Source organism: Coregonus lavaretus (assembly GCF_964263955.1).
Source record: "Coregonus lavaretus genome assembly, chromosome: 14".
Lineage (NCBI taxonomy): Eukaryota > Metazoa > Chordata > Actinopteri > Salmoniformes > Salmonidae > Coregonus > Coregonus lavaretus.
Window position 1 is genome coordinate 20,028,482 of NC_140001.1, and position 24,980 is coordinate 20,053,461.

The 24,980-nt window shown below is 44.5% G+C and overlaps 1 protein-coding gene across 1 annotated transcript; it reads right to left on the reverse strand.

Annotated features, from left to right (window-relative positions):
* Positions 1 to 304: 304 nt before the first annotated feature.
* On the reverse strand, positions 305 to 24,781 carry LOC311141282 (cytospin-A-like). Its single transcript, XM_084176562.1, has 16 exons — positions 24,730 to 24,781; positions 18,652 to 18,817; positions 18,020 to 18,158; positions 16,257 to 17,902; positions 14,585 to 14,792; positions 13,966 to 14,039; positions 13,528 to 13,703; positions 13,105 to 13,289; positions 12,841 to 12,944; positions 11,711 to 11,801; positions 11,016 to 11,111; positions 10,634 to 10,784; positions 9,732 to 9,834; positions 5,794 to 5,910; positions 4,764 to 4,823; positions 305 to 4,066 (listed from the first exon to the last, which is right to left on the reverse strand). The coding sequence occupies exons 2-16, from the start codon at positions 18,799 to 18,801 to the stop codon at positions 3,977 to 3,979; spliced, it is 3,390 nt and encodes a 1,129-aa protein (XP_084032688.1). The 5' UTR covers positions 18,802 to 18,817; positions 24,730 to 24,781; the 3' UTR covers positions 305 to 3,976.
* Between the last annotated feature and the right edge of the window lie 199 nt (positions 24,782 to 24,980).

A 24,980-nucleotide genomic window follows, 5' to 3' on the forward strand; every position in this document is an offset into this window, starting at 1 on the left:
GCAAAGATCTCTAAAAACATGTTTTCACGTTGTCATTATGGGGTATTGTGTGTAGATGGGCGAGCAAAAAATCTATTTAATCCATTTTGAATTCAGGCTGTAACACAACAATGTGGAATAAACCAAGAGGTATGAATACTTTCTGAAGGCACTGCACCACTTATCAATACCAATGTACATTGGAACATCATCAAGAGACATTGAGGTTGTCTCAGGGATATGCAAAAAACTACATTTCAAATTCACATGTGTATAATACACACTTGTACATGTGTGAAATAGGACAAATGTAAGCACACCCACCTAATTATTTGTATTTATTATTACATTGTGTACTTGGCAAGAAGTAGCAGAGTAGCTTCACATAATAGAATCACTGCATACCAACTACTGTTTGGATCCAATGCAAATCAAATTTAAGCCACAGGGTTGCAGTATGTCAATGGGAAATATAAATACATGAGATTTAGAGGTAACATACTATGCACAATTTTCAATAGTAAATACTGTACATGATAATGATAACAATCACAAATTAGTGTTCATCCATACAATCGACTACCAACAACTTTTAACCACCCAGTCTTACTCTCCAACCACACTGATCGACACAAAAAAAAGAACTAGCACTCATGCTCCTAGTTGTGCTTTGTCAGTGAGTGCCTCAATCACCATGCAGTGCTTCGTACAGCTGGTGGGAAGGTGGCTTGGCAAGCAGACAGGAGTGAATGTGCTTTTAAATATAAAAAACAAAAAAATGTTTGTCCCTCCAAAGTTTTATCGCCACATGCCAGTGTGTTAGATCGTAGATGTAAAGGGGCCTAAACTAAAGTGGTACAGCAACGAGGGAGTATCTACTGCATCCTGTACCATTCAGAAATTATACAGTAGTGTGGTTGGGACCAAATGAAAGGCAACAAGCCAGCTTATGTTATGAGCTTATGAGAGAAATCAGTGCAGCAGTGTGATGAAGTCATAGACTTGTCACATACATTACATAACCAAAAGTATGTGGATACCTGCTCGTCGAACATCTCATTCCAAAATCATGGACATTGATATGGAGTTGGTCCCCCCTTTGCTGCTATAACAGCCTCCACTCTTCCAGGAAGGCTTTCCACTAGATGTTGGAACATTGCCATGGGAACTTGCTTCCATTCAGCCACAAAAGCATTAGTGAGGTCGGGCACTGATGTTGGGCGATTGGGTCTGGCTCGCAGTCGGTGTTCCAATTCATCCCAAAGGTGTTCGATGGGGTTGAGGTCAGGGTTCTGTGCAGGCCAGTCAAGTTCTTCCACACCGATCTCGACAAACCATTTCTGTATGGACCTCGCTTTGTGCATGGGGGCATTGTCCTGCTGAAACAGGAAAGGGACTTCCCCAAACTGTTGCCACAAAGTTGGAAGTACAGAATCGTCTAGAATGTCATTGTATACTGTAGCGTTAAGATTTCCCTTCACTAGAACGAAGGGGCCTAGCCCGAACCATGAAAAACAGCCCCAGACCATTATTCCTCCTCCACCAAACTTTACAGTTGGCACTATGCATTGGGGTAGGTAGCGTTCTCCTGGCATCCTCCAAACTCAGATTCGTACGTCGGACTGCCAGATGGTGAAGCGTGATTCGTCACTCGAGAGAACGCGTTTCCACTGCTTCAGAGTCCAATGGCGGCAAGCTTTACACCACTCTAGCCGACACTTGGCATTGCGCATGGTGATCTTAGGCTTGTGTGCGGCTGCTCGGCTTTGGAAACCCATTTCATGAAGCTCCCAACGAACAGTTTATGTGCTGACGTTGCTTCCAGAGGCAGTTTGGAACTCGGTAGTGAGTGTTGCAACCGAGGACAGACGATTGTTACGGTGATACACGCTTCAGCACTCGGCGGTCCTGTTCTGTGAGCTTGTGTGGCCTACAACTTTGCGGCTGAGCAGTTGTTGCTCATAGACGTTTCCACTTCACAATAACAGCACTTAAAGTTGACCGGGGCAGTTCTAGCAGGGCAGAAATTTGACAAACTGACTTGTTGGAAAGGTGGCATCCTATGACAGTGCCACGTTGAAAGTCACTGAGCTCTTCAGTAAGGTCATTCTACTGCCAATGTTTGTCTATGGAGAATGCATGGCTGTGTGCTCGATTTTATACACCTGTCAGCAACGTGTGTAGCTGAAATAGATGAATCTACTCATTTGAAGGGGTGTCCACATACTTTTGTGTATATATAGTGTACTTTATAGGAACTTTACTTTAACATTTATAATACTTGCCTCGCTATACTGGATGGTGGATTAAACCATGCTAATAAACCCACAGAAACTGTAATAAGCAGAGGCACAATAACATGACAGTCATTCTTCATTCCAATATCTTTCTTGCCGACTATGTAAACTACATAGAATTGAGTTACACATTAATGCTAGTGTTTGTAGGGCTTTATATCAATTAAGTAAATTGGGTGAAGAAAGCTCAGATATATAATTTACAGATGCGTTACTTGTGCATTTCTTGTAGTTAGAATTAGCTGTGCAAATGTATTTGTAGACTAGTTAAATGTTACTGGCAAGCTACAAAGTTAGATTACACACACACAGTCACACCCACATATGATTAGTTAAAGCCATTGTGAGTTGAACTCAGAGTATCTAATAACACACCAATCTTACAGTTCAAGAGCACTGAACTGTGACCAATCCTGGGAGTTCAATGTATAGAATGCAAATCAGTCTGCTGTTGGTGGAAGTAATGTGTCAACACTAACAATATGTTAATATGGTTGGTTCCAGCAGAAAAACAGATGCATTTTGCAGTTGAAAAACTTTCCCAATCTTGATTGATGACCACAACAAAAGTGACTATGAAGAATGTCCAACCCTGAGACTCAACATCCTGGCCAAACATCCTTTTACCACAATCAAATCACCAAGAAGCAGGACTTTTGGCAAGTCTAGCCCTTGACTTCACACAGAGAAAGAACACTTGAGCAAGTATTCCTTTTTTGGTTCAGGATTAAGACAGTTCTATGTGAGAAAGCCATCACTGAGAGGCATTGTGTTGGTCCTGTATTGTTCATTGGTCTCTGTTACCAATACAAAATGCTACTGTAGCAATGTTCACGCTCCTAAAAAGCACATCAACATTGTAGTTTTAATCTAACAGGTGATCGTGAGAGCACCTGACAGCTTTATCCCTTATGATGTAGCTAGTGTTTTTCATATAACTGCTGCATAACTAGTGTTTCTAAAAAGCTTCACTTCGATTCCTCCAAAGATGCTTTGAAAGCATGGAAACAGTTTCATTGAGAAATTTTTGCTCCTACCTTCTCTCTTAGGAAGTCAGCGATGTAATTTAAACAGGCACTTAATCAATGATAAAAGAGGAACCTGAGCCTGACAAAGTGTTCAATTTGTTTGTCTTTTTTCCATAGAAAAGAAGTGCCATGAACACACTACACACACTGGGTATGGTTTGGCTGAAACATTTTGGATAACCCCTTGGTTAGAAGAGTAAAGGCTGGGTGCAAGGCACAAAGGCTGGGATAGTTTGTAGCATGTTCCCCAACTGGTTTAACTAGATAATTTGGATTAAGGGTCATCTCAACCGGGTTATCCAGTAATAAAAATTGAATCCCAAACAGAGCAGGCCCTGAACAGGTGCTTGAAGTGCCCTTAGGCTGCATGTTCATCACACTTAAGGTGTCAGTGAAAAAGGCAAGATTGTTCACAATAGCAATACCATGAATAGCTTGCAGTGAGCTTATTTGTAGATTCTTATGGCGATTCAAAACTAGCAGGCCTCTAGACCAGAGACAGAGTGGCCGGCATGCGGCATGGCTGAGTGCTGGGATGAAGGGTGGTTCAGTGAAGTGAGCTATAACACCGGAGTTGAATGTCGAGTTGAAGTGTTGGAGGTGAAGTGAGGTCAGAGGAGCTGCCGGGCAGGGCTGCAGGTTGTGCTTGCCGTGTTGGATGGTGAGATCACATCAGGTCTCAAAGTACTTGTAGATGGCCGTGACGTAGGTCATCACACTCTGCCAGTCTGGTCTCTCAGTACTGGCCATCTCATTGAGGTCCTGCAGCACAGAGAATAAGACAAAGTTAAAGCAACAGGGGCTTTGTCATTAAGAAACATCATGCCTTGGAAAAGGTCCTTGCCATTTCTTCATCTTTGTATTATATATCAAGGTGATGTTTGTAAAAAAATAACTTGAAATAACATGCTGTTGAGTTCCACAATCAGACTATAAATAACTGTGGAGGTCAGAAATGTGCTTTTGTGGCATAAATTCTGAAAATAAGAGCTTGCATTTTTTATTTCTAGAACCAAGTGAACCCATAAAACAAATCTGTCAGAACAATTCACACAGGGCCTGCTTTATACCTAGCTATGGGTACAGTGATATACATTAATGTGAGAACTTATTTTGTAAAAAGGACTAAAATAGCTATCCAGGTGATGCCATGAAACTGCACCTGCCACCCTGCACATATGCACAATGAAGGCAGTTTCATCTAAAATATGTATCTTCTCTACAGGAGTCTACCTATAAGAGCCAGTCCTCAATCTCAATGCCTCACATAAAAAAGACCATCCTCAACATGCAATAGAATAGCAGGTCACGATTCACAACTGTGATTTTTAAGGTGAAATGAGCCTGAAAGATTCTCTATTAAAAAACAGGATTTTTTTTAAAGCATGTCAGATATAGGTTTGAATATGTTCCTGTGAAAAACACCTCTGTTATTCAGTTCAGTTAATCTTTCACTTACCAGAGTGGACTTGATCCCCACACTCTCTGCAGCCTGGAAGGCTAGTGTGAAATTACGCCTCTAAAGATAGGGAGACACAAACAAACATTCACACACTATAATGCTCCCTGATCACAGATTAATGAGACAACTGGAAACAATGAAACAATCAAACAATGGCTAGGTTTCCATCCAATTGGTGACAGATTTATGTGAATGTTAAAAAATCCCAATAAAAACAATATGCACATTTTCCCACCAGAGTTTCCATCAAACTGACTTGTAGCAGATAAAAGGCTGTGCATGCTGACGTAGTGCACATAAAAATGACTTGTGGTTAAGTTCCCATATACCGAATAAAAAAAACATAAGTTAAATGGGCTTCCATCACAACTTCAACCCTAGCAATGGTTTTGTCACAAAAACTCTTGCGATAAATAGCAAACTGGTTTTGGCACATGCTCTCTAGACAAGACTTGGCTGATAATGTGGACAGGGGGTTATATGATTTGATAAAGATAAGAGCAAGATAATTGTATTTGATAATTGGCAGCCAAGCGCCGATCATCATGTCACCAGCATTCAAATAATAGCCTACCCTCGATATTTAGCCTATTGTAAATTTGCATGATTACCGTACACTTAACCACCATGTGAAGTTCATAACTTATTTAATCTGCCTATAAACTTTTGATGCTTTTCCACGTCGTGGTGGTAGGCCCATATTATCGTGTGACTCCAAGTTTACTTCGATATGATGGTTATTATATCAATATTTGCGCATAAAGGCATTTCCACTGCCATTTCTCGAATAATTAATTTTACAGTCACAAAAAGATCCCACCATGTCGAACAAACAAATTGTTCTTAATGCTAGTGTCTGTCAACATTTATGAATTTGCACCGACATTTCCTGTTTCCATAAGACCTGTTGTTACTTATTTTAGTCAGGTAATTCTTCCACATGTAATGGTTGGACGGAAATCTGGTTACAGTTCTCTGATACATTGTTACTCATCATCATCATCACTATCGTAGGAGGTAGGCTTGCCTTGTCCTGGCTGGTGAGCTCCTGGTAGGGGATGTGAGCAGGCAGGTAGGTGTGAAGCAGAGCACAGAACACAAGGCCGTCGTTCCAGCTACTGCTGAAGTTTGTTATGTCGATGTTCTGCCAGAAAGAGGGGCAAAGGGTTATTTTCATTGTTTTGCAAATGTAGAGTGTAAAGATGTGGGATGCAGGAGGAGTTTGGTATTGATTATACAATATATATTGGGTCGGGTCCCAGACATTGGTCCTAAAAGCGCCATGTGGTTTCATCCTACTAGTGGCTATAATGTCTTAAATCAACAGGCTTGTGTTCCTCATGACCTAATTTCTCTGAAGGATGAGGTCATATACACTGAGTGTACAAAACATTGAGTTGCACCCCTTTTTGCCCTCAGAACAGCCTCAATACATCAGGGCATGGATTCTACAAGGTGTTGACTCCAATGCTTCCCACAGTTGTGTCAAGTTGGCTGGATGTCCTTTGGGTGGTGGACCATTCCTGACACACAAGGGAAACTGTTGAGCGTGAAAAACCCAGCAGCGTTGCAGTTCTTGACACAAACCGGTGCGCCTGGCACCTACTACGATACCCCATTCAAAAGGCACTTACAGTGCATTCGGAAAGTATTCAGACCCCTTGACTTTTTCCACATTTTATTACGTTACAGCCTTATTCTAAAATGGATTAAAATGGTTTTTTCCCGCCTCATCAATATACACACACAATACCCCATAATGACAAAGCAAAAATATGTTTTAAGATTTTTTTGCAAATGTATTAAAAATAAGAAACTGAGCTATCACATTTACATTAGTATTCAGACCCTTTACTCAGTACTGTTGAAGCACCTTTGGCAGCGATTACAGCCTGAAGTCTTCTTGGGTATGACGCTACAAGCTTGGCACACCTGTATTTGGTGAGTTTCTCCCATTCTTCTCTGCAGATCCTCTCAAGCTCTGTCAGGTTGGATGGGGAGCGTCGCTGCACAGCCATTTTCAGGTCTCTCTATAGATGTTCGATCGGGTTCAAGTCTGGGCTCTGGCTGGGCCACTCAAGGACATTCAGAGACTTGTCCTGAAGCTACTCCTGTGTTGTCTTGGCTGTGTGCTTAGGGTCGTTGTCCTGTTGGATGGTGAACCTTTGCCCCAGTCTGAGGTCCTGAGCACTCTGGAGCAGGTTTTCATCAAGGATCTCTCTGTACTTTGCACCATTCATCTTTCCCTCGATCCGGACTAGTCTCCCAGTCCCTGCCGCTGAAAAACATCCCCACAGCATGATGCTGCCACCACCATGCTTCACCGTAGGGAAGGTGCCAGGTTTCCTCCAGATGTGACGCTTGGCATTCAGGCCAAAGAGTTCAGTCTTGGTTTCATCAGACCAGAGAATCTTGTTTCTCATGGTCTGACAGTCCTTTAGGTGCCTTTTACTGTTTGTGCCTTTGTGCCTTTTACTGAGGAGTGGCTTCCGTCTGGCCACTCTACCATAAAGGCCTGATTGACGGAGTGCTGCAGAGATGGTTGTCCTTCTGGAAGGTTCTCCCATCTCCACAGAGGAACTCTGGAGCTATGTCAGAGTGACCATAGGGTTCTTTGTCACCTCTCTGACCAAGGCCCTTCTCCCCTGATTGCTCAGTTTGGCCGGGTGGCCATCTCTAGGAAAAGTCTTGGTGGTTCCAAACTTCTTCCATTTAAGAATTATGAATTATGGAGGCCACTGTGTTCTTGGGGACCTTCAATGCTGCAGAAATGTTTTGGTACCCTTCCCCATATCTGTGTCTCGACACAATCCTGTCACGGAGCTATACGGACAATTCCTTCAACCTCGTGGCTTGGTTTTTGCTCTGACATGCACGGTCAACTGTGGGACCTTATATAGACAGGTGTGTGCCTTTCCAAATCATGTGCAATCAATTGAATTTCCCACAGGTGGACTCCAATCAAGTTGTAGAAACATCTCAAGGATGATCAATGGAAACAGGATGCACCTGAGCTCAATTTCAAGTCTCATAGCAAAGTGTCTGAATACTTATGTAAATAAGGTATTTCTGCTTTTTATTTTTAATAAATGTGCAAAAATTTATAAAAACCTGTTTTTTCTTCGTCATTATGAGGTATTGTGTGTAGATTGAAGATAATTAAAAAATATATATATTTTAGAATAAGGCTGTCAAGGGGTCTGATTACTTTCCAAATGCACTGTAAATATTGTCTTGCCCATTCACCTTCTGAATGGCACACATACACAATCCATGTCTCAATTGTCTCAAGGCTTAAAAATCCTTCTTTAACCTGTCTCCTCCCCTTCATACACTAATTGAAGTGGATTTAACAAGTGACATCAATAAGGGATCATAGCTTTCACCTGGATTTACCAGGTCAGTCTATGTCATGAAAGAGCTGGTGTTCTTAATGTTTTGTATACTTAGTGTATGTTGATTGAGTATGATGTCTGCTCAGATTCATCTGACCGGATGATCAGATGCAACTATCAATCACATTTATTTTATAAAGCCCTTTTTACATCAGCAGTTGTCACAAAGTGCTTATACAGAAACCCAGCCTAAAACCCAGAAGAACAAGTGAAGCAGATGTAGAAGCACAGGTGCTAGGAACAACTCCTTGAAAGGCAAGAACCTATAGCAGGGGTTCCCAAACTTTTTCTATGGGCTAAAAAACATTAGCTGACATGGGCTAGTTGATCTGGACATTTCTGACAAGTTACAAATAGCACGAAGGTATGCAATGACTAACATGACAAGAGGAACTGATGATGCACTACCCATTTCAACCCCTCGCCCCACAGTTTGGGAACCACTGCTATAGAGGAAACAGGCTCCGAGGGGTGGCTTTGCCGGCTGGAGATTATAAGAGTACATGACCATTAAGGCCAGATAGTTCTTCAAGATGTTCAAACGTTCATAGATGACCAGCAGATAAGATGACTAGCAAGGTAAAATAATCATCAGTGGTTATAGAGGGTGCAACGGGTCAGCACCTCAGGAGTAAATGTCAGTTGGCTTTTCATAGCCGAGCATTTAGAGGTCGAGACAGCAGGTGCGGTAGAGAGAACGAGAGTGAGAGAGCGAGGGAGCGAGAGAAACTAGATTTCTGTTAACACCACATTATAATCCTGACAGGATTGTTTCCTCAGCTACAGCAACAACAGAATCCCCCCCAAAAAACAAAGCTGGTTTGTTTCCATCCCACTAGCCCAATGCATTACATCCCAATGCTCTCCTCCCAGCCAGGCAATCCACAGCTTTTCTGTCAGGCAGTTGAAAGGACGTGTGAAATTTGGCACACTTCCTGAAGAGGACCTCTGTAAAGGGGGAAACCATGACGACCATTCACTCTCTGCACTAGAACCAACAAGCCCATTGGAAAAAAAAGCTGTTTCAATATGACAGAGTGAGTCTTAAAAACGTGCCCTAGATAGCAAATTCAACAAATCAATATAGTTGATTTATAGTAGCTAAACATTTATTCCCTCTCTGGATGATGTTTGAAGCCGTGCCCAGGCACTGTTGGTCCAATCCCATGCTTTAGAGCAGGAGAGGAACCATAAGGACAACACAATAAAACTGACAAGTCCTCATGACATCTATAATGGTTTACAACTTGAAAAGGGGAGCTTAAAGGATGCACTGACGTAGGTGTCCGAGAGGGGCTTTTAAAAAAAACAATCAACTTAACTAGACCTTCTGACAATGCTATTGAATTAGATTATCATGAATGAACCTCACACCAGATATTTTCACTTATAAAAAATCATCCATTGGATCAGTCTCACTGTTGAGATATTTAACAAAATAAATCCTTATCAACAGGCGAGTCAGTGACATGAGAGGTGAAATGACCCAAGATATAATTCTCATCCCAAACCGTCTGTTCTGAGTACATCCACAACCTGTCAATTCCTATTCTGACTGAACAACACATACCTGGTACCCCTCAGTCTTCTTTTGGCACCACTTAAGCAGCGCGTTCCTCTTGGAGCCCCCATACTCCCGGGCCAATGCTGAGAGGGGGTCCTTCCGCTCCTCTCTGAACACACGTCACACAGGAAAGGTCAGAGAGTCATTTGAATTAATACACATATCCAGATTCCATGTACCTGGCCATTGAAGCCTATATGCTATAGTCAAAATCAGTGTTGTAGTACTCGAGACCGGTCTCTAGACCACATATTGAGCGTCTCGGTCTTGACTTGGTCTCGGACAATCAGCTCCCATTCAGTCAGCACATAAAACCGCTTCGCCCAGCCAACTAGCCACACTTCATTTATGACACATGAATAGCTTATCGCCTACCTGACCTTCCTACTTTACTTGTAACATTACTGTCCTTTACTTTTGTTGAAAAATGAAAATAAAGTTGCACTCTCACTATTAGTATGGGGAGACTGGGGGAAGTTAGTAAAAGTTGTATTTGTATCTATTATAGACCTGTTTGGGTTAGTGATAGTTGGTAGAGTGGCTCCCTGTTTGCCCTCAGCATGCATTTGTTCAACATTCTGAATGTCTAAAGAATCCATATATTCTTCTGAAATATAAACACAGACATTCTGGACATTTTGAACTCTTATTATGGTGGCGATTTGACACAATTACAATCGTGGTCTTGAATTGGACTTTTTGTGCATTGTTCTGGTCCGGTCTGGCGAACCCCTCGCCCCCCTCCCGGTCTTGGTTTTGACTCGATTTGCTCTGTTCTTGGTCTTGAATCAGTCTCGCTTTAAGTGGCCTCGAACACAAAACTGGTAAAAATATAATGTTAACCATACAAAGGACTTCGTGGACTCATATGTATCGTATGAAAGGTATGGAGCTCATGAGGCTGTTACCGGAGGCGGCTGCGTGCAGTGGGGGTGACAGAGGCGGTGGGGGAGGAGGAGGACAGGGAGGAAGCAGACCCCATGGCCATCAGAGAGGAGGAGGTACCACCCTCAGGGGCAGAGATGTCCCTCTTCATCTCCTCACTGCTCCTGCGGGACACTGACCACCACACAAACAGACAGAGATACAGTGTGGCTGACATCTTCACTGCAAGTGAATTCCAAAGTCTGATCTGTTCTGTGTGTGCATGGTAGGGGATGCATTCCAACAAAATATTTGGTCAAATGTCATTGATTTCTTTCTCAAAATGCACTTAATTTTACTGGCAACCATTTAGAAGAATTGCAGATTTATTTCAAGGTTTATTCCTATTTCCATGACTTGTGATACCTGAGATGGCCATGGCCTTAGATGGGTCCATGTTGGAGACCCTCTGGAGAGCAGAGGCAAGGCGGCTGGCAGAGGAGCCCCTGAGATGATGCTCTGCTGCGGAGAGAAGGACAGTGGCAGGATTAAACACACTAACATTATGATAACCCCACAACCAGTCAAGAAACAAATTTGAGTTTTAAGCAAGAGGGATGTGGGGTCAAAAGCAACATTCCAGGCCTGGAACTGTCAAGTACCATGGAATGAGGTTTGTTTCCATGCAAGAAAACAACCGGGACATTAAACTAAACATTGGAGACTTTGACCACTATAGCACGTTCACATTTACAGGCCCTTGAGCACGGAGTCAGCAGAGCTTCATGTTTACCCCCCCCCCCCCATGGTGCTTTGTTACACCTCCCACACCAAATTAAAGTCAACACGAAGCTCTGCTGACTCCATGCTCACGCTCACCTCCTCAGGGGCTAAAGACAACCACCTCCCTGCTTTAGAGGCAAAGCACCGCCACACTCGCTGAAATATATCCACATAATACGAGGACCAAGATGAAATTGTTTATTTTCTGCAGCCATTTCTCTCCTTTTATGTGGGCCTGTGACAGATTGAACGCCTCTCTCATTTTGTTCAAGAGAGACCGAATGAGATCCAGACATGGAGCTTTGCTGTCAGTGTTATTGTTTGTGCTGTCAACTCACTTGGCATGCTGATGTCTGTGTAGCTGGGCCTTTTGTCATTCAGAGACGAGAGGGGTTTGGGTGCTGAGATGGACCCAGTTATGGAGTGTCTCTGAAATAGACCAACAATCATTTGATTAAAACTCTCACATACAAAATGTCTTCATCCTCCCAACAGAAGTAGCCTAATGTATGCCATTTCTGGAAAAAGCCCTAGCTTGAAGAGAGGCCATTCTGACAGCAGCACTAGCAGCCAGGCACTGCCAATAATCTTGTGACTGCAGAGGTCAAAGATAGATGAGAAACAGCAGGACTGAAGACTTATGAAAGTTGTATACGAGGAAACAGAAAAACCCATCTCTCTCCCCCTGAACTCTGATCCTTTTATTTGAGAATACCTGATTCTCTACTAAAATAATGCATACAAAATATCCAAGGCTCTGATTTCCCCCCTCTGTCCACAGTATTCCATGAACTGACTGAATTTGTCCTTCTACTGTATAGCATTGCAGAGTTCTGTGGTAGTCTTTGAGCCATGAAGCTGATTATGTTTTTAAAAATGTGTGAGAGTTTAAAACATGATAAAATAAATCTATGGGGCAATTCAATGCATTGAGAAATGATCTATGGATGATGTGGATGCACTGACAGTAAGTCACTCTGGATAAGATAATCTACAAAATTACCAAAATGTAAGTGAAGGGAAAGTGAGATAATGGAATTAGAGCTATGGGACATATTCTCGATCAAAAACTCAATATCCGTTCCATCTCATGGTCTGTGTATGAGGCAAGCCCAGCGACTGTCAGCTGTGACAAAGTGCCAGAGGAGGAAATGCCACCTGTGGAGTATTGGAGGTCTATAAACACTGAATATAGGACAGCTCTTGACCTGGTGGTCACAGTAACTCTTTCACTACTGCACCGCTTCCTGACCTAGTCAGCACAGACAACAATTCCATCCTAAACTGCTCTGGCGGTTCTAAAACACTCCATTTGATCTAGACCTTGATAAGTAGTTACGTGTGAATGACTGGTCTAGTGTAAGCCAGGTTTTTTTTGTGTGCTTGACCTGATGCCTACACTTAGAGCTTGCCATGCAAACAAACACACTGAAATGGGTCAGTGGGTCAAACGTTCCAGGTGGTGTACCTGTATGGGTGTGATGGCGGCTGCAGGAGGGGTCTTCATGGGGCTGGGGCTCAGGGGAGTGCGGGGTAATGTGGCAGCAGGGGCAGCGGTCGGGGGGACTGGGCCTGTTGTGAACAGAAGGGGACACACAAATCAGTCACATCAGGTAGAAATCCCACAGTAATATTACTACACTGTATAAGGAGCAGTGATACTGCTAGGCTTATTACTAGGAATGTACAGGTCAAATTAGAATAAAAGTCAGAAAAGTGGTCCATAACTTACACTCGCAGGTTGGGGTACCTTGTGTGGAGGCATTGTCGAAGCTCTTGATGAGGGTTTTGACAGTGGGAGAGGGCTCAGAGGAGGTAGAGGAGCGACGGCTCAGGCCCATGCCCTGCCTCAGTGCAGCCAGATCCCTCTCCACTGCATTCATGTAGTTATACACCCTGCCCCTCTCCTCATCCTGCCTGACGAGACAAACACCAACACTCAATACACACATACACACCAAGGCACATCAGCTCTCACATCACCCATTTCATGTAAATGAAAATACAGACCAGCACATCCAGCTTGATCAATGTGACAAACACTGTTAAACCCAAACCTGCACACATACATCTCCCCTAAATGATCACAAGACAGCTGGCGTCAGCTGACGTGACACTTGGCATCAAGCACGGCGTGTTCCTCAGTGTCTCTTACTTGCGGTTCTTGACTTCCTCCAGCTCCTTGCCCAGCTTCTCGTTCTTCTCCTGGGCCTCGCGGAGACGGTGCCGCATATCCCCAATCTCCTCCTGTGCTTCCGACTTGATGTCATTAGCGATGACCACGGCTGTCTGCAGATCAGCCTGGAACTGACGCCACTCTGCCGACTCCTCCTGAACACACACAGCGAATCAAAACAAACAAGTCCATCATAAGATACGGCCCTCTGAATGCTGAAAAACACCAACATAATTTCGACCACTGAGGCCGAATGATCAATCTATCTAATAAGAAAAAATGTGGAACCAAACTTCATTATATTGCTTTACAGTAAATTTGAGTTGTAATGAACATGGCCCAAACCATAGTGCTGCTGTGCATGACCGTGTCAGTGAACCCTGGTCCTCAGATGGCCCTGTCCACTGGCCCACTCACCCTCAGCCTCCGGTGGAGAATCTTAATCTCCCGCTCCATGTCATGCTTCTGGTCCTGTAGTTTTTTCACAGAGTCTGAGGGAGGAAGCAGATACATGGCTGAGTTCATGTGAACAGGCCACAGGATATATTCACACGCAGCACAGGAAGAGAATCTGCGTTAAAAAAATTCAGGAGCCGATAGAGACCTTAGCAGCACCATCTTATGAAACTGGGAGTTAGGGTTAATTATTGTGTAATTCAGTCTATGAAGTAACTGAACCCCATTGACGGCAATAGCAATATAGCTACACGTCAAGGAGTCTCAAAGGCAAAACATTATTGACTTGTATCTACCAAGCGTATGTTAATTCATGTTAAATAACAACAGTTCATACGCATGCTTTTTGTGAGTCTGAGTGACTTATAACCACACAAAATCAACACAGGTGCGAGTACAGAAATCTCTCTTATTCTAACAGAGGACTGTTCACACTTTCCTCAGGCTGCAAGAAGCCTGACACAGCCACCATGTGGCCAAAAGGTGGAAAATGCATTGTGGGGCTCCAGTGTCATGTGATATGATGACATAGTTCTATGATGCTGTGCCATGTTTTCCCCCCTGGCCCTAGCCCACTCACTCTCCAGGTCTGTGATGATGAGATTGTCATGGAGTTTGACGGCTCGATGCTGCTCCACCTCATCCTCCAGCTCAAAGATGGTCTCCTTCATGTCCCCGATCTCCGTCTCCTTCTCCAGCAGCTCACCGCGCTGCTTCTCCAGCCCACGCTTCTGCTCTGCCATCTGCTTCTGCACCTGCTCCTGGAAGTCTCGGTACTCCCCATCCAGCTGCACACACCACCCAGGACAGAAGGAATCAATCATCTCATTCATTAACTAAATGGCCCAAATGAATGCTCATTCTTTTTTTCCAGTGGTGAGGGAATACACACTCACCGGCCAGTTTATTAGTTACACCACCCAGTTCAAGAAAATGGATCGCTCCTACAGACAGTGAGTCACGTTGCCGTGGCTTGCTATATAAAGCAGCCAGACAGGCATCGAGACATTCAGTTACTGTTCGATTGAACGTTAGAATGGGCAAAACGAGTGACCTAAGCGACTTTGAGAGTGGTATGATCGTCGGTGCCAGGCGCACCGGATCCAGTATCTCAGAAACGGCCGCCCTCCTGGGATTTCATGCACAACAGTGTCTAGGGTTTACCAAGAATGGTGCGACAAACAAAAAACATCCAGTCAGCGGCAGTCCTGTGGGCGGAAACAGCTCGTTAATGAGAGCGGTCAAAGGAAAATGGCAAGAATCATGCAAGCTAACAGGCGGGCCACAAACAGACAAATAACGGCGCAGTACAACAGTGGTGTGCAGAACGGCATTTCGGAACGCACAACTCAATCCTTGTCATGGATGAGCTTTTGCAGCAGATGACCACACCAGATTCCACTCCTATCAGCTAAAAACAAGATGAAGCGGCTCCAGTCGGAGTCATGCTGATGGCAGAGTCAGGATTTGGCTTAAGAAGCATGAATCCATGGACCCATCCTGTCTGGTGTCAACGGTACAGGCTGGTGGCGCTGGTGTACCGCCATCCGATCTGCAGCAAATGTGTGATGCCATCACGTCAGCATGGACCAACATTCGGATGGAGCGTTTCCGACTTGTAGAATCCATGCCCCGAATAATTCAGGCTGTTCTGGAGGCAAAGGTGGGTCCGACCCGGTACTAGATGAGTGTACCTAATTAACTGGCCGGTGAGTCCATAAAGCAGACAGATGCATTTCTATGAAAGCTTTAAAGTAACTGTCCAGTGAAAATCTCACTTTTAAAAAGTTCATATTCTATTAACTCATACCCAAATAATGTTGTTGACTCGTCCTATACTCGTATGTGTTCGAAGCATAAATTAAAGAAAAAAACACTTCAAAATCCCCACCTCAAACTTGTATCTCAAAGAGACTGTTTAAAAAATGCTTGCTATTTCCTCATAAAGTGATGTCACGTTGGCTCATTTGCTGAGCTGGCCAATCAGCTGTTTACTTGTCATGAATATTCTTAATGACCGGTATACGGCCACACCATTCTGTTGTTGGGGTACGCCCACAGAAAAGCTGCTTTTTAACATACTTAATTAAAAAAAATTGGAAGGAAAACTATTTCACTCATATAATTAATTAAAAACACTGGACAGTTACTTTAAGGTGGTATAGAGGAAAGTGGACTTTTATGAACTTTTCACAAGTTGGATACAGGAGACAGAAGCAACCATCAAAAGGGTGGTGCGTGCGTGGACTCACCTTATTGAGGGTGTCCTGCAGCCTGGTGACATCACTGCAGGCGTGGCCCAGGTCCTCCTGCAGTTTGGCAGCCCTGCCCTCTGCCTCCTCCTTGTCCAGCCGAACACCCTCCAGCAGCTGGCAGATGTCACTCTTGTCTCCAGAGTTGTGGATGGAGTAGAGCTCAGCCACCTTCTGCCTCTCCTGGTCCAGCTGGGCCCTGCAGCGGCTCAGCTCTACCTGGTCACAGCTCACCGCTGCCTTGTACTCCTCCAGCGCTGCCACCATGGCCCCCTGGTCCTGCCTCTCTGACTCCATGATGCGCTCCATGTGGTGGTTTCTCTCCTTCAGAGCCCCGATCACCTCCTGGGCTTCGGCGTTGTCCTGCTCTGCCATCTTCAGCGTGTTGCTGAGGTGCTGCTGCACCCCCAGTAGCTGCTCCCTTTCGAAGCTGGCGTTGTCAGCCAGATCCACATAGCGCTGCTCCAGCTCCATGTAGCGGCCGCTCTTGATGTCTTCCTCCAGGACGTAGGACACGTGGTGATCGTCCAGCAGAGAGCGGAAGTACTCAATCTGCCGGCCGTAGTGCTCCAGCTTGTCGCTCTGCTGACACAGAGAGTCCATGAGGATGACCTTCTCCTCCCCTAGCCTCTCGTTTTCTCCGTTCAGCTCCTGGGTGATCTGCTGCAGGTCAGCCAGCTCCTGTAGTGTGGCCTGCAGCTCCTCGGCCGTGCTGTGCTGGTTCTCCTCCATCTGGTGGATGCGCTCTGTCAGGCAGGCCACAGACACCTCGCTGGCGTTGCCGCTGCTGCCCCGGTGCGAGCGCTCTCGGCTGGGCACGCTCTCAGACTCGGAGGAGGAGGAGGCTCCGGAGGGGGCGTCCAGGGCGTCGTCGCTGGATGTGACACCCTGGTAGACCTCGCTGGACTCACTGTCCAAGTTGTCCACTGAACCACCATGCTGCTGGGCCGTCAGCAGGTCCTCCAGGGAGCCCGGGGCAGAGCCCTCCACAGAGGAGGTGAGGGTACCAGTGCACCCACCATCGCTGTGTCCGCTGCTGGCTGCCAGGTCTGGGCTCAGGGAGGCGTAGCTAAAGAGCTTGTCAGAGCCATCCAGCCTCTGCTCCAGGGAGAAGCCAAGCGCGTTCAGCCGGTCCTTTAGCATGCGGTTCTCACTCTTCAACAGGTTCAGTTCCTCACGGATGGCATGGTTCTGCTCCTGCAGAAGGAGCAGCGTGGACTCCACGTCCGCTGCTGTGATGGCCGACACCTCCTTCTCCAGGGGCTTCTCCTCCCCCCTTCCACCTTCTACCTCCTCTGGGGGCACCTCCTCCCGTCCCAGGCCCAGCTGAGCCCTCATGTCCCTCAGCTCGCTGCGCAGGTGCAGGATCTCCACGTCTTTGCTCTTGGCCAAACCCAGCAGGTCCTCCACCTTGGCCTCCAGGGCCACTTTGTCACTGATCTGGCTGTCTGATTTAGACTTGTTCCAGCGGCCCTCCGACTCTGCTAGCTGCTGGCTGTGAGAGCGCTTTCCCTGGGCAACATCTCCCTGCCCTGCCCCTGACGATGACTGCTTCTTACTAGTCGATGTTCTGGATGTCCGCAGACGGTCCCTTGATGAGTTGGGCTCCTTGGAGGTTGAGGACGTCACACGTTTGGCTGAGGAACCTTGTAAAGAGAGACAGAACAGAGCAAGCATGAAATGCAGAGTAATAATAAATATTATGAAAATAGACTAGGTCATTAGAGGCTAGTCAGCTAATATAAAGATATAAACAGATTTACCTGTGCTAGTCTTTGGTTTACTGTCTGGGTTACCACTGCTGGTCCCCGTTGAGGCAGTCCTCTTATTCTTAGTCACAGTGCGGTTGGTAGCTGGAGTGCCCCCTGCCATTGCTGCTAGCAGATCATCATTGCTTTTAACCTGGAGAACAATCACATGAGAACGATCACTTTAATGCCACTCCCACTGATCCTGCCAGCCACCAGAATAATAACTTAGGAATGTTCGGTACCATGGTAAACATGTACAAATGGATGTTGGCAAAGTAGGCCATTGTATAATAGCAATAAGGCACCTCGGGGGTTTGTGGTATATGGCCAATATACCACGGCTAAGGGCTGTATTCAGGCACTCCGCATTGCGTCATGCTTAAGAACAGTCCTTAGCCGTGGTATATTGGCCATATACCACACCCCCTCGTGCCTTATGGCTATTATAAACTGGTTACCAATGTAATTAGAGCTGTAACAAGAAATGTTTTGTCATACCCGTGGTATACGGTCTGATATACCATGGCGGTCAGCCAATCAGCATTCAGGGCTCGAACCACCCAGTTTATAATATATAATTTAGAATATGATAGAAGTGTACCTGGCTTAGTTACAAGAAGTGTAGTGGAATAACAGAAGTGTACCTTTGACAGGGGTGCTGTTGTGGTGGTCTTGGCTGCAGCCTTGCCTGTGGTTCCTGTAGCAGTGCCTTCAGTCTTCCCCCTCTCTCCACTCTGAACCTTACTCCCCACTGGCCTGCCTGTCTTCTTCATACTGGGCTCTCTGATGCCCATACATTTACACCTCAGTCTGGACACACACAGGCGGTAAGGACAACACATCAGTGGAAAGATTACCTTCAACTACATTTCATTGAAACAATTTCCATAAAAGGAAAACACCTCATCTCCACAAGTCTGGAAAACAAGGCATTCTCATTTGACTTCATCTTGCTCAGTCTCAGATTTCCTGACTGTCATCAACTCCACTAGATGGTAGTCACTAGCTGGTTTGGGTCTAACTGGGGTTGTTCTGTGTTCAGAAGTTCCTACTGTCACTGATAAAGATTTAATACACAATCCATGTGTATTAGCTCACGTCTCACCCAGGTGCATGGACAACTGGCCTTGCTGTCATGATGACCAAGGTAGGGAAAGTATTTGGGGCTTTATCTATGACAGCAGAGCTTATAAAACGGCGTTATAGGACAAATGAGGCAGTCTCTTTCATCCTGAAAATTACTCACCAAAAGTTAAGAAATAGGCTAGGTGTTGCGCACAAGAACATTTTACTTTATGTCTTCAAGGAATGGTTGTGTAACATTGCAAGAGGCCCTGAGAATAGCCTAAAAATAAACTATATCTGCTAAAAGGGTGAACCAATTTGCAGAGTAATGGCTTTCCAAAGGGCGCGGCAAGACAATACAGTTCTCAGAGATATGGACATAGTTTAAATTATACTGCCGGAGACAGGACGGGGGAGGGGCAGATCTCAGTAATAACCTTTCTTCTGCCTGCTCTCCCGAGATTCCTACGATCGAACCAAACCTGCTGCTGCTGGCCATACTATACCGCACAGCATAGCCTATGTGACCATTGAACCAAACAAACTTGTTTCATTTTAAAATATAAATTATATAGGGAGCATTTCTGGCTAAATACAGTTATTTGCCTGTGACAAAGTGATAACCTTTTATAAACTCTTTTGTTTGGCGTATTAAGAACTTCAAACTCTTTCCATTCTCTTTCTTCTTTAGACTAACCGACACAATCCATCAAAAAGAGTTGCAAAAAAAGGGAACACGCCGTCTGGTCCTTTCCGCACTTGTGCTGGAGTTATGAGATCTTTCCAGAGCTTTTTTAACAGCTCCCAGTTGTCCTCCCTCACCTCTCATTTATGGCAGAGCAGCAGAGGGCTTGTGCTCATGAGGAGTAGGCCTAAACTCTGCCTAATGTCTCTCAGCTGTGTGTGTGTGTGTGTGTGTGCTGCAACCCTTTGGTTGGGAGGTGCTTGTTTATTCAGACCCCCTATTGAAATATACCTAGTGTACACATTCCTGAACAGCCAGAGGGTAAGAGACAGGCCAGACTGTGAATGTTGAAATAACTAAAGTGAAATACAATACAGTAACATAGTACATACACCCTTATTGGCAGTGGAATATTAATGTAAAACTTGGCATTGGAATATTCCTTTAGAGTTGCCCCTTTAACGTAAAACTAAAACACAATGAGTGTTCTACTGAAGCCTATGTGTGCGTACGCCTGTTCTCACCCCCATCTGACCTCTGTTTGGATTGTGCAAGGCTTGTTGCCAGCTGCTGACATGGGCTCTCAACATACATACTGGTTAGGCTACAGTTGTCTGTAGCTCAGATGTGGGTCAAACAAGATCACCCAAACACACAACCTGGACCTAGAGGGCTGCTCTTTTCTTTGGCTATGAATGAATGGGACTGGGTGACAGAGGCTGGGGAATAAACTGACCTTTCAGTCTATTCTCACCATTCATAGAGTAACATGACGGAATGTCTTCTGTAGACCATCAGGTTCAGATGTGCAGTAATACTTCAATGCCTTTCTTATACTCAACATACACTGATTATACCAAACATTAGGAACACCTTCCTAATATTGCGTTCCCCCCCTCTCCCCCCTTTGCCCTCAGAACAGCGTCAATTCATCAGGGCATGGACTCTACAAGGTGTCGAAAGCATTCCACAGGGATGCTGGCCAATGTTGACTGCAATGCTTCCCACAGTTGTGTCAAGTTGGCTGAATGTCCTTTGGGTGGTGGAGCATTCTTGATACAAACGGGAAACTGTTGAGCATGAAAAACCCAGCAGCGTTGCAGTTCTTGACAAAAACCATTGCACCTGGCACCTACTACCATACCTGTTCAAAGGCACTTAAATATTTTGTCTTACCCATTCACCCTCTGAATGGCACACATACACAATCCAGGGTGATGAGTCTAGGGTGATGAGCTCTCACTCCGCAACAGACTACCCAGCTCTGAAGCCAGCACTGGTCCTGATGAATGGGCTAGTGCTGCTATTTGACTACAACAATGTCAGACTAATGAATGCATGGGACCCTTGGATTCAATCCAAGGCTGACCAGAAGGACAACTGTGCACAGTCAGTGTCCCTAGTTGCTTATTTAACAATACTAATTAAAGAGGGAATAAAAATTGAGCAAGAGAGCAATAGTCCATAAATGATTTCACATTCACTCAGTTACTCCTAACTGCCCCCTCCCTCTTTCTTATTCAGCATGCTTTGACTGCGGGAGTCACTTCCCTTCCATAACATCAGCTTCCTGTGGTGGCGTCTCCTTTGAGAAAATCCTACAAGGATGAATGTGTGTGCGAGGACAAGTAGGCATCAGTGTGTTTGAGACAGAGCAGTGTAACCTACTAACCTCTGATCTCACAGTCTAAAACATCCTTCAAAGCCAAAGAGCCAGTCCTAACAGATCCAACAAAGACATCTTTCATTTTAAGATTAAGATCACAAGGTCCAACCGAAATGTGACTTCCACTTTATCTCAACCCCTCCAAAAGACACACATACCTATACAGGATAGGAGAGGTTGGAGCAGGGGGCTGCCACACTGGGCATCTGTGGAGCAGTTGTTTTGGGGGGTTAAGTGCCTTGCTCAAGGCCACAACAGCAGGCAATGGCATCTAGGATTTGATACCGGCAGCAACGCTCCGGTTGCCAGCTCACTTCAGACCAGAGATTTGAACTGGCAACCCTCTGGTTGCTGGCTCTCCTCTCTAACCGCTAGGCTACCTGCTGCCCCGAAAAGTGGTGCACCGTTCCTGGAGGTACTCCAATACCGGGTGGATGCGCGGAGCAACTCCCATTTCCCACTCCCTGCTTGAAAAATCAATATAATAAGTAATCCCCCGATGGGGGATGTATTAGATAATAAACTGAAAAGAACAGATACTAGACTTGATCTTAGCCAAGCTAAATGTACCCTATCATGTACCTATTATGCTGGATTGGAAAACACTGTGATATGCAGTGCATACAACTGAAAACATGGCTAGGACAGTCTGTATCGGAGTTTAGGGGATTTTGGTGAACAACTCACAAAGGAGGAGCCCACTACACAATCACACATGCACAAACACATACTCTGTTCAAAAGGGGGAATTGGCTCTGGAAGCCAAAACAGTCAAATACTCCATCTAAATCGATTCTTAATTATGGTACGGTTGTAGAAACATAAATCCCTCTACTTTAAAATCACATCAAAATAATTTCACAAATCAAAATACACACTTACACTGTTTTAACACAGTTGCAGCTGACAGTATTTTCAGTGACAACACCTTTGTGGCATTGGTCTTCTGTTTTACAGGTGTTCGGAGACACAGATAGCTAATTAGCACAGGTAGTCCACTCCGTCTTCCGTCTGTTTTCCGTCAACAAGCGCTGTAACATGGAAATATTGCCATGTGGGACACTAACCCTATAAAAAGGCACTTTTTTTATTATTATTATTCCTCGCCGATATGAAAGATAAGGTTCCAAAACCGTACCGCAAGCAATGCGTGTTTATGTTCGGACCGAGCGCTGCGGCTCTTAACAAAACGTCCCTCTACTGAAGACGCCTACGTCCAATGACTCTTATGGGCAATGTAATGAAATTGAGAGTCATGATCAAGGGCTAGTGCTTAGGTAACCTCCAGCTTTAGGAATGTGCTTTGTTTGGCAGGGGTTTCCTTTCAAACTGCAAGAGGAACATTTCCAAGAACTGAAGATTTTTCACTTTAGGACATTTTTCCAAAAGGCAGGCTGCAGAGACAAGGAAGAGTAGGCTAGGCCTAATTCCTATTGCATAAGTCACATTCCTTGGACAGGACATTGAAGAGCAGACCATAAAAATATAGCTTAATGATGCACTATGCTGGAAATCGCTCCACCATTTCCTGGTTGCTAAAATTCTAAATAGTTCACTTAATTTCAGTTTGTGACAAAACAAGCAAGTATAGTGTAGAGAATCATTGTACCATCTAAACCGCTGTGAAATATTTTTTCCATAACCAAAAATATTGTATTTTCAGCTGTTTGAAGCTGGTGTACAAAACCAAAAATATACTGAACAAAAATATAAATGCAACATGTAAAGTGTTGGTCGCATGTTTCATGAGCTGAAATAAAAGATCCCAGAAATTTTCCATATGCACAAAAAGCTTATTTCGCTCAAATTTTGTGCACACATTTGTTTACATCCCTGTTAGTGAGCATTTCTCTTTTGCCAAGATAATCCATCCACATGACAGGTGTGGTATATCAAGAAGCTGATTAAACAGCATGATCATTACACAGGTGCACCTGGGGACAATGACAGACCACTCTCAAATGTGCAGTTTTGTCACACAACACAATGCCACATATGTCTCAAGTTTTGAGGGAGCGTGCAATTGGCATGCTGACTGCAGGAATGTCCACCAGAGCTGTTGCCAGAGGATTTAATGTTAATTTCCCTACCATAAGCCGCCTCCAACGTCGTTTTAGAGAATTTGGCAGTATGTCCAACCGGCCTCACAACCGCAGACCACGTGTAATCACTCCAGCCCAGGACCTCCACATCCGGCTTCTTCACCTGCGGGATCGTCTGAGACCAGCAACCCGGACAGCTGATGAAACTAAGTATTTCTGTCTGTAATAAAGCCCTTTTGTGGGGAGAAACTCATTCTGACTGGTTGGGCCTGGCTCCCAAATTGGTGGGCCTATGCCCTCCCAGGCCCACCCTTGGCTGCGCCCCTGCCCAGTCATGTGAAATCCATACATTAGGGCCTAATTTATTTATTTAAATTGACTGATTTCCTTATATGAACTGTAACTAAGTAAAATCGTTAATTGTTGCGTTTATATTTTTGTTCAGCAAAAACTAAACTTAAGAACGGGACGCATAGAAATAGCGCACATAGAACAGATTTACTGTTTATTTGACTTGCAATGAGAATTACAGATCTATAACACATTTCTATGTGAATTTGGTCGGGTTGCCCATAAATAATTATTATTATTCCATTCCGTAAAATAAAGAGTAGTCAGTTAAAAGAGACTCACTTAGAATTATTATTTATTCTACTGTATATGAGAACAGCGTGCGTGTGTTTTAGCTACATTTTCAAAAATAAGTATGCCTTTAGAGAAACCTCTAAGTTGCATGCGGTAAGGTGTGACATGCTTCAGGTTCAGGGAATCACAACATTTAATTACATTACAATTCGTTACTACTGCTATGATGACATTTGACATAGACCAGTTGACAGAATGTCACCACACTCCTTGATTGTTAGCTATCAATCTAATAGCTTGCTGCCAACATTTTGTTACCGAGCCAAACCCTTGTATTCCCAGTGCCTGTGTATGACTAACTAGCAGACATAGCTAACATTATACGACAAGGAATACATTACTTTTAGCTCTATTTCCTAATCACGTTAGCTAACTAGTTATCGTTTTAGCGAGCAAATCAATCAATACAGCCACTCATTAGTTCTCAGCTAACCTAGCTAGCTACCTACCGTCGCTAACCATTAGGCTAACGTTAGCTGTGTCAAACTATTCAGCTATACTACCAACTAATTAGCTATCAAAAAGACACTCACCAAGCTAGTTGAATGTTCCAGGAGACGTAAAAGTTGCAAGGTTTTCATTAGCTTAATAGCTATCTAGCTAGCTAAAAAATTCATACCTTGGCTTTTTCCATTTGATCCTTGAAGATTAAAGATGACTTCCGGGATGCGAGTACATCTGAAGGCAGCTTTGTAGCCGAGACAGATATCTACTGGAGGTTATCACAATATTTCCATTGCAGCTGCATTGGTCCATCTGACACGATGCTTTTCAGTTGTCAATGCAGCAGCTAACAGCAGCCTGATTCTTGCTTGTTCAATGTTATCTAGGATCCTTGTGACGTCCCTACCCTAAACCATAACACATACA

What these genes read in the sequence shown, in the direction of transcription:
- LOC311141282 (XM_084176562.1), bottom strand. Translation starts at nt 18,801, where the DNA reads ATGGGCATCAGAGAGCCCAGTATGAAGAAGACAGGCAGGCCAGTGGGG. An exon ending in CATCATCACAGACCTGGAGA is followed by an intron (nt 14,040 to 14,584) that starts GTGAGTGGGCTA and finishes TTCCTCCCTCAG; the next exon opens with ACTCTGTGAAAAAACTACAG. An exon ending in CACAGACATCAGCATGCCAA is followed by an intron (nt 11,112 to 11,710) that starts GTGAGTTGACAG and finishes TTCTCTCCGCAG; the next exon opens with CAGAGCATCATCTCAGGGGC.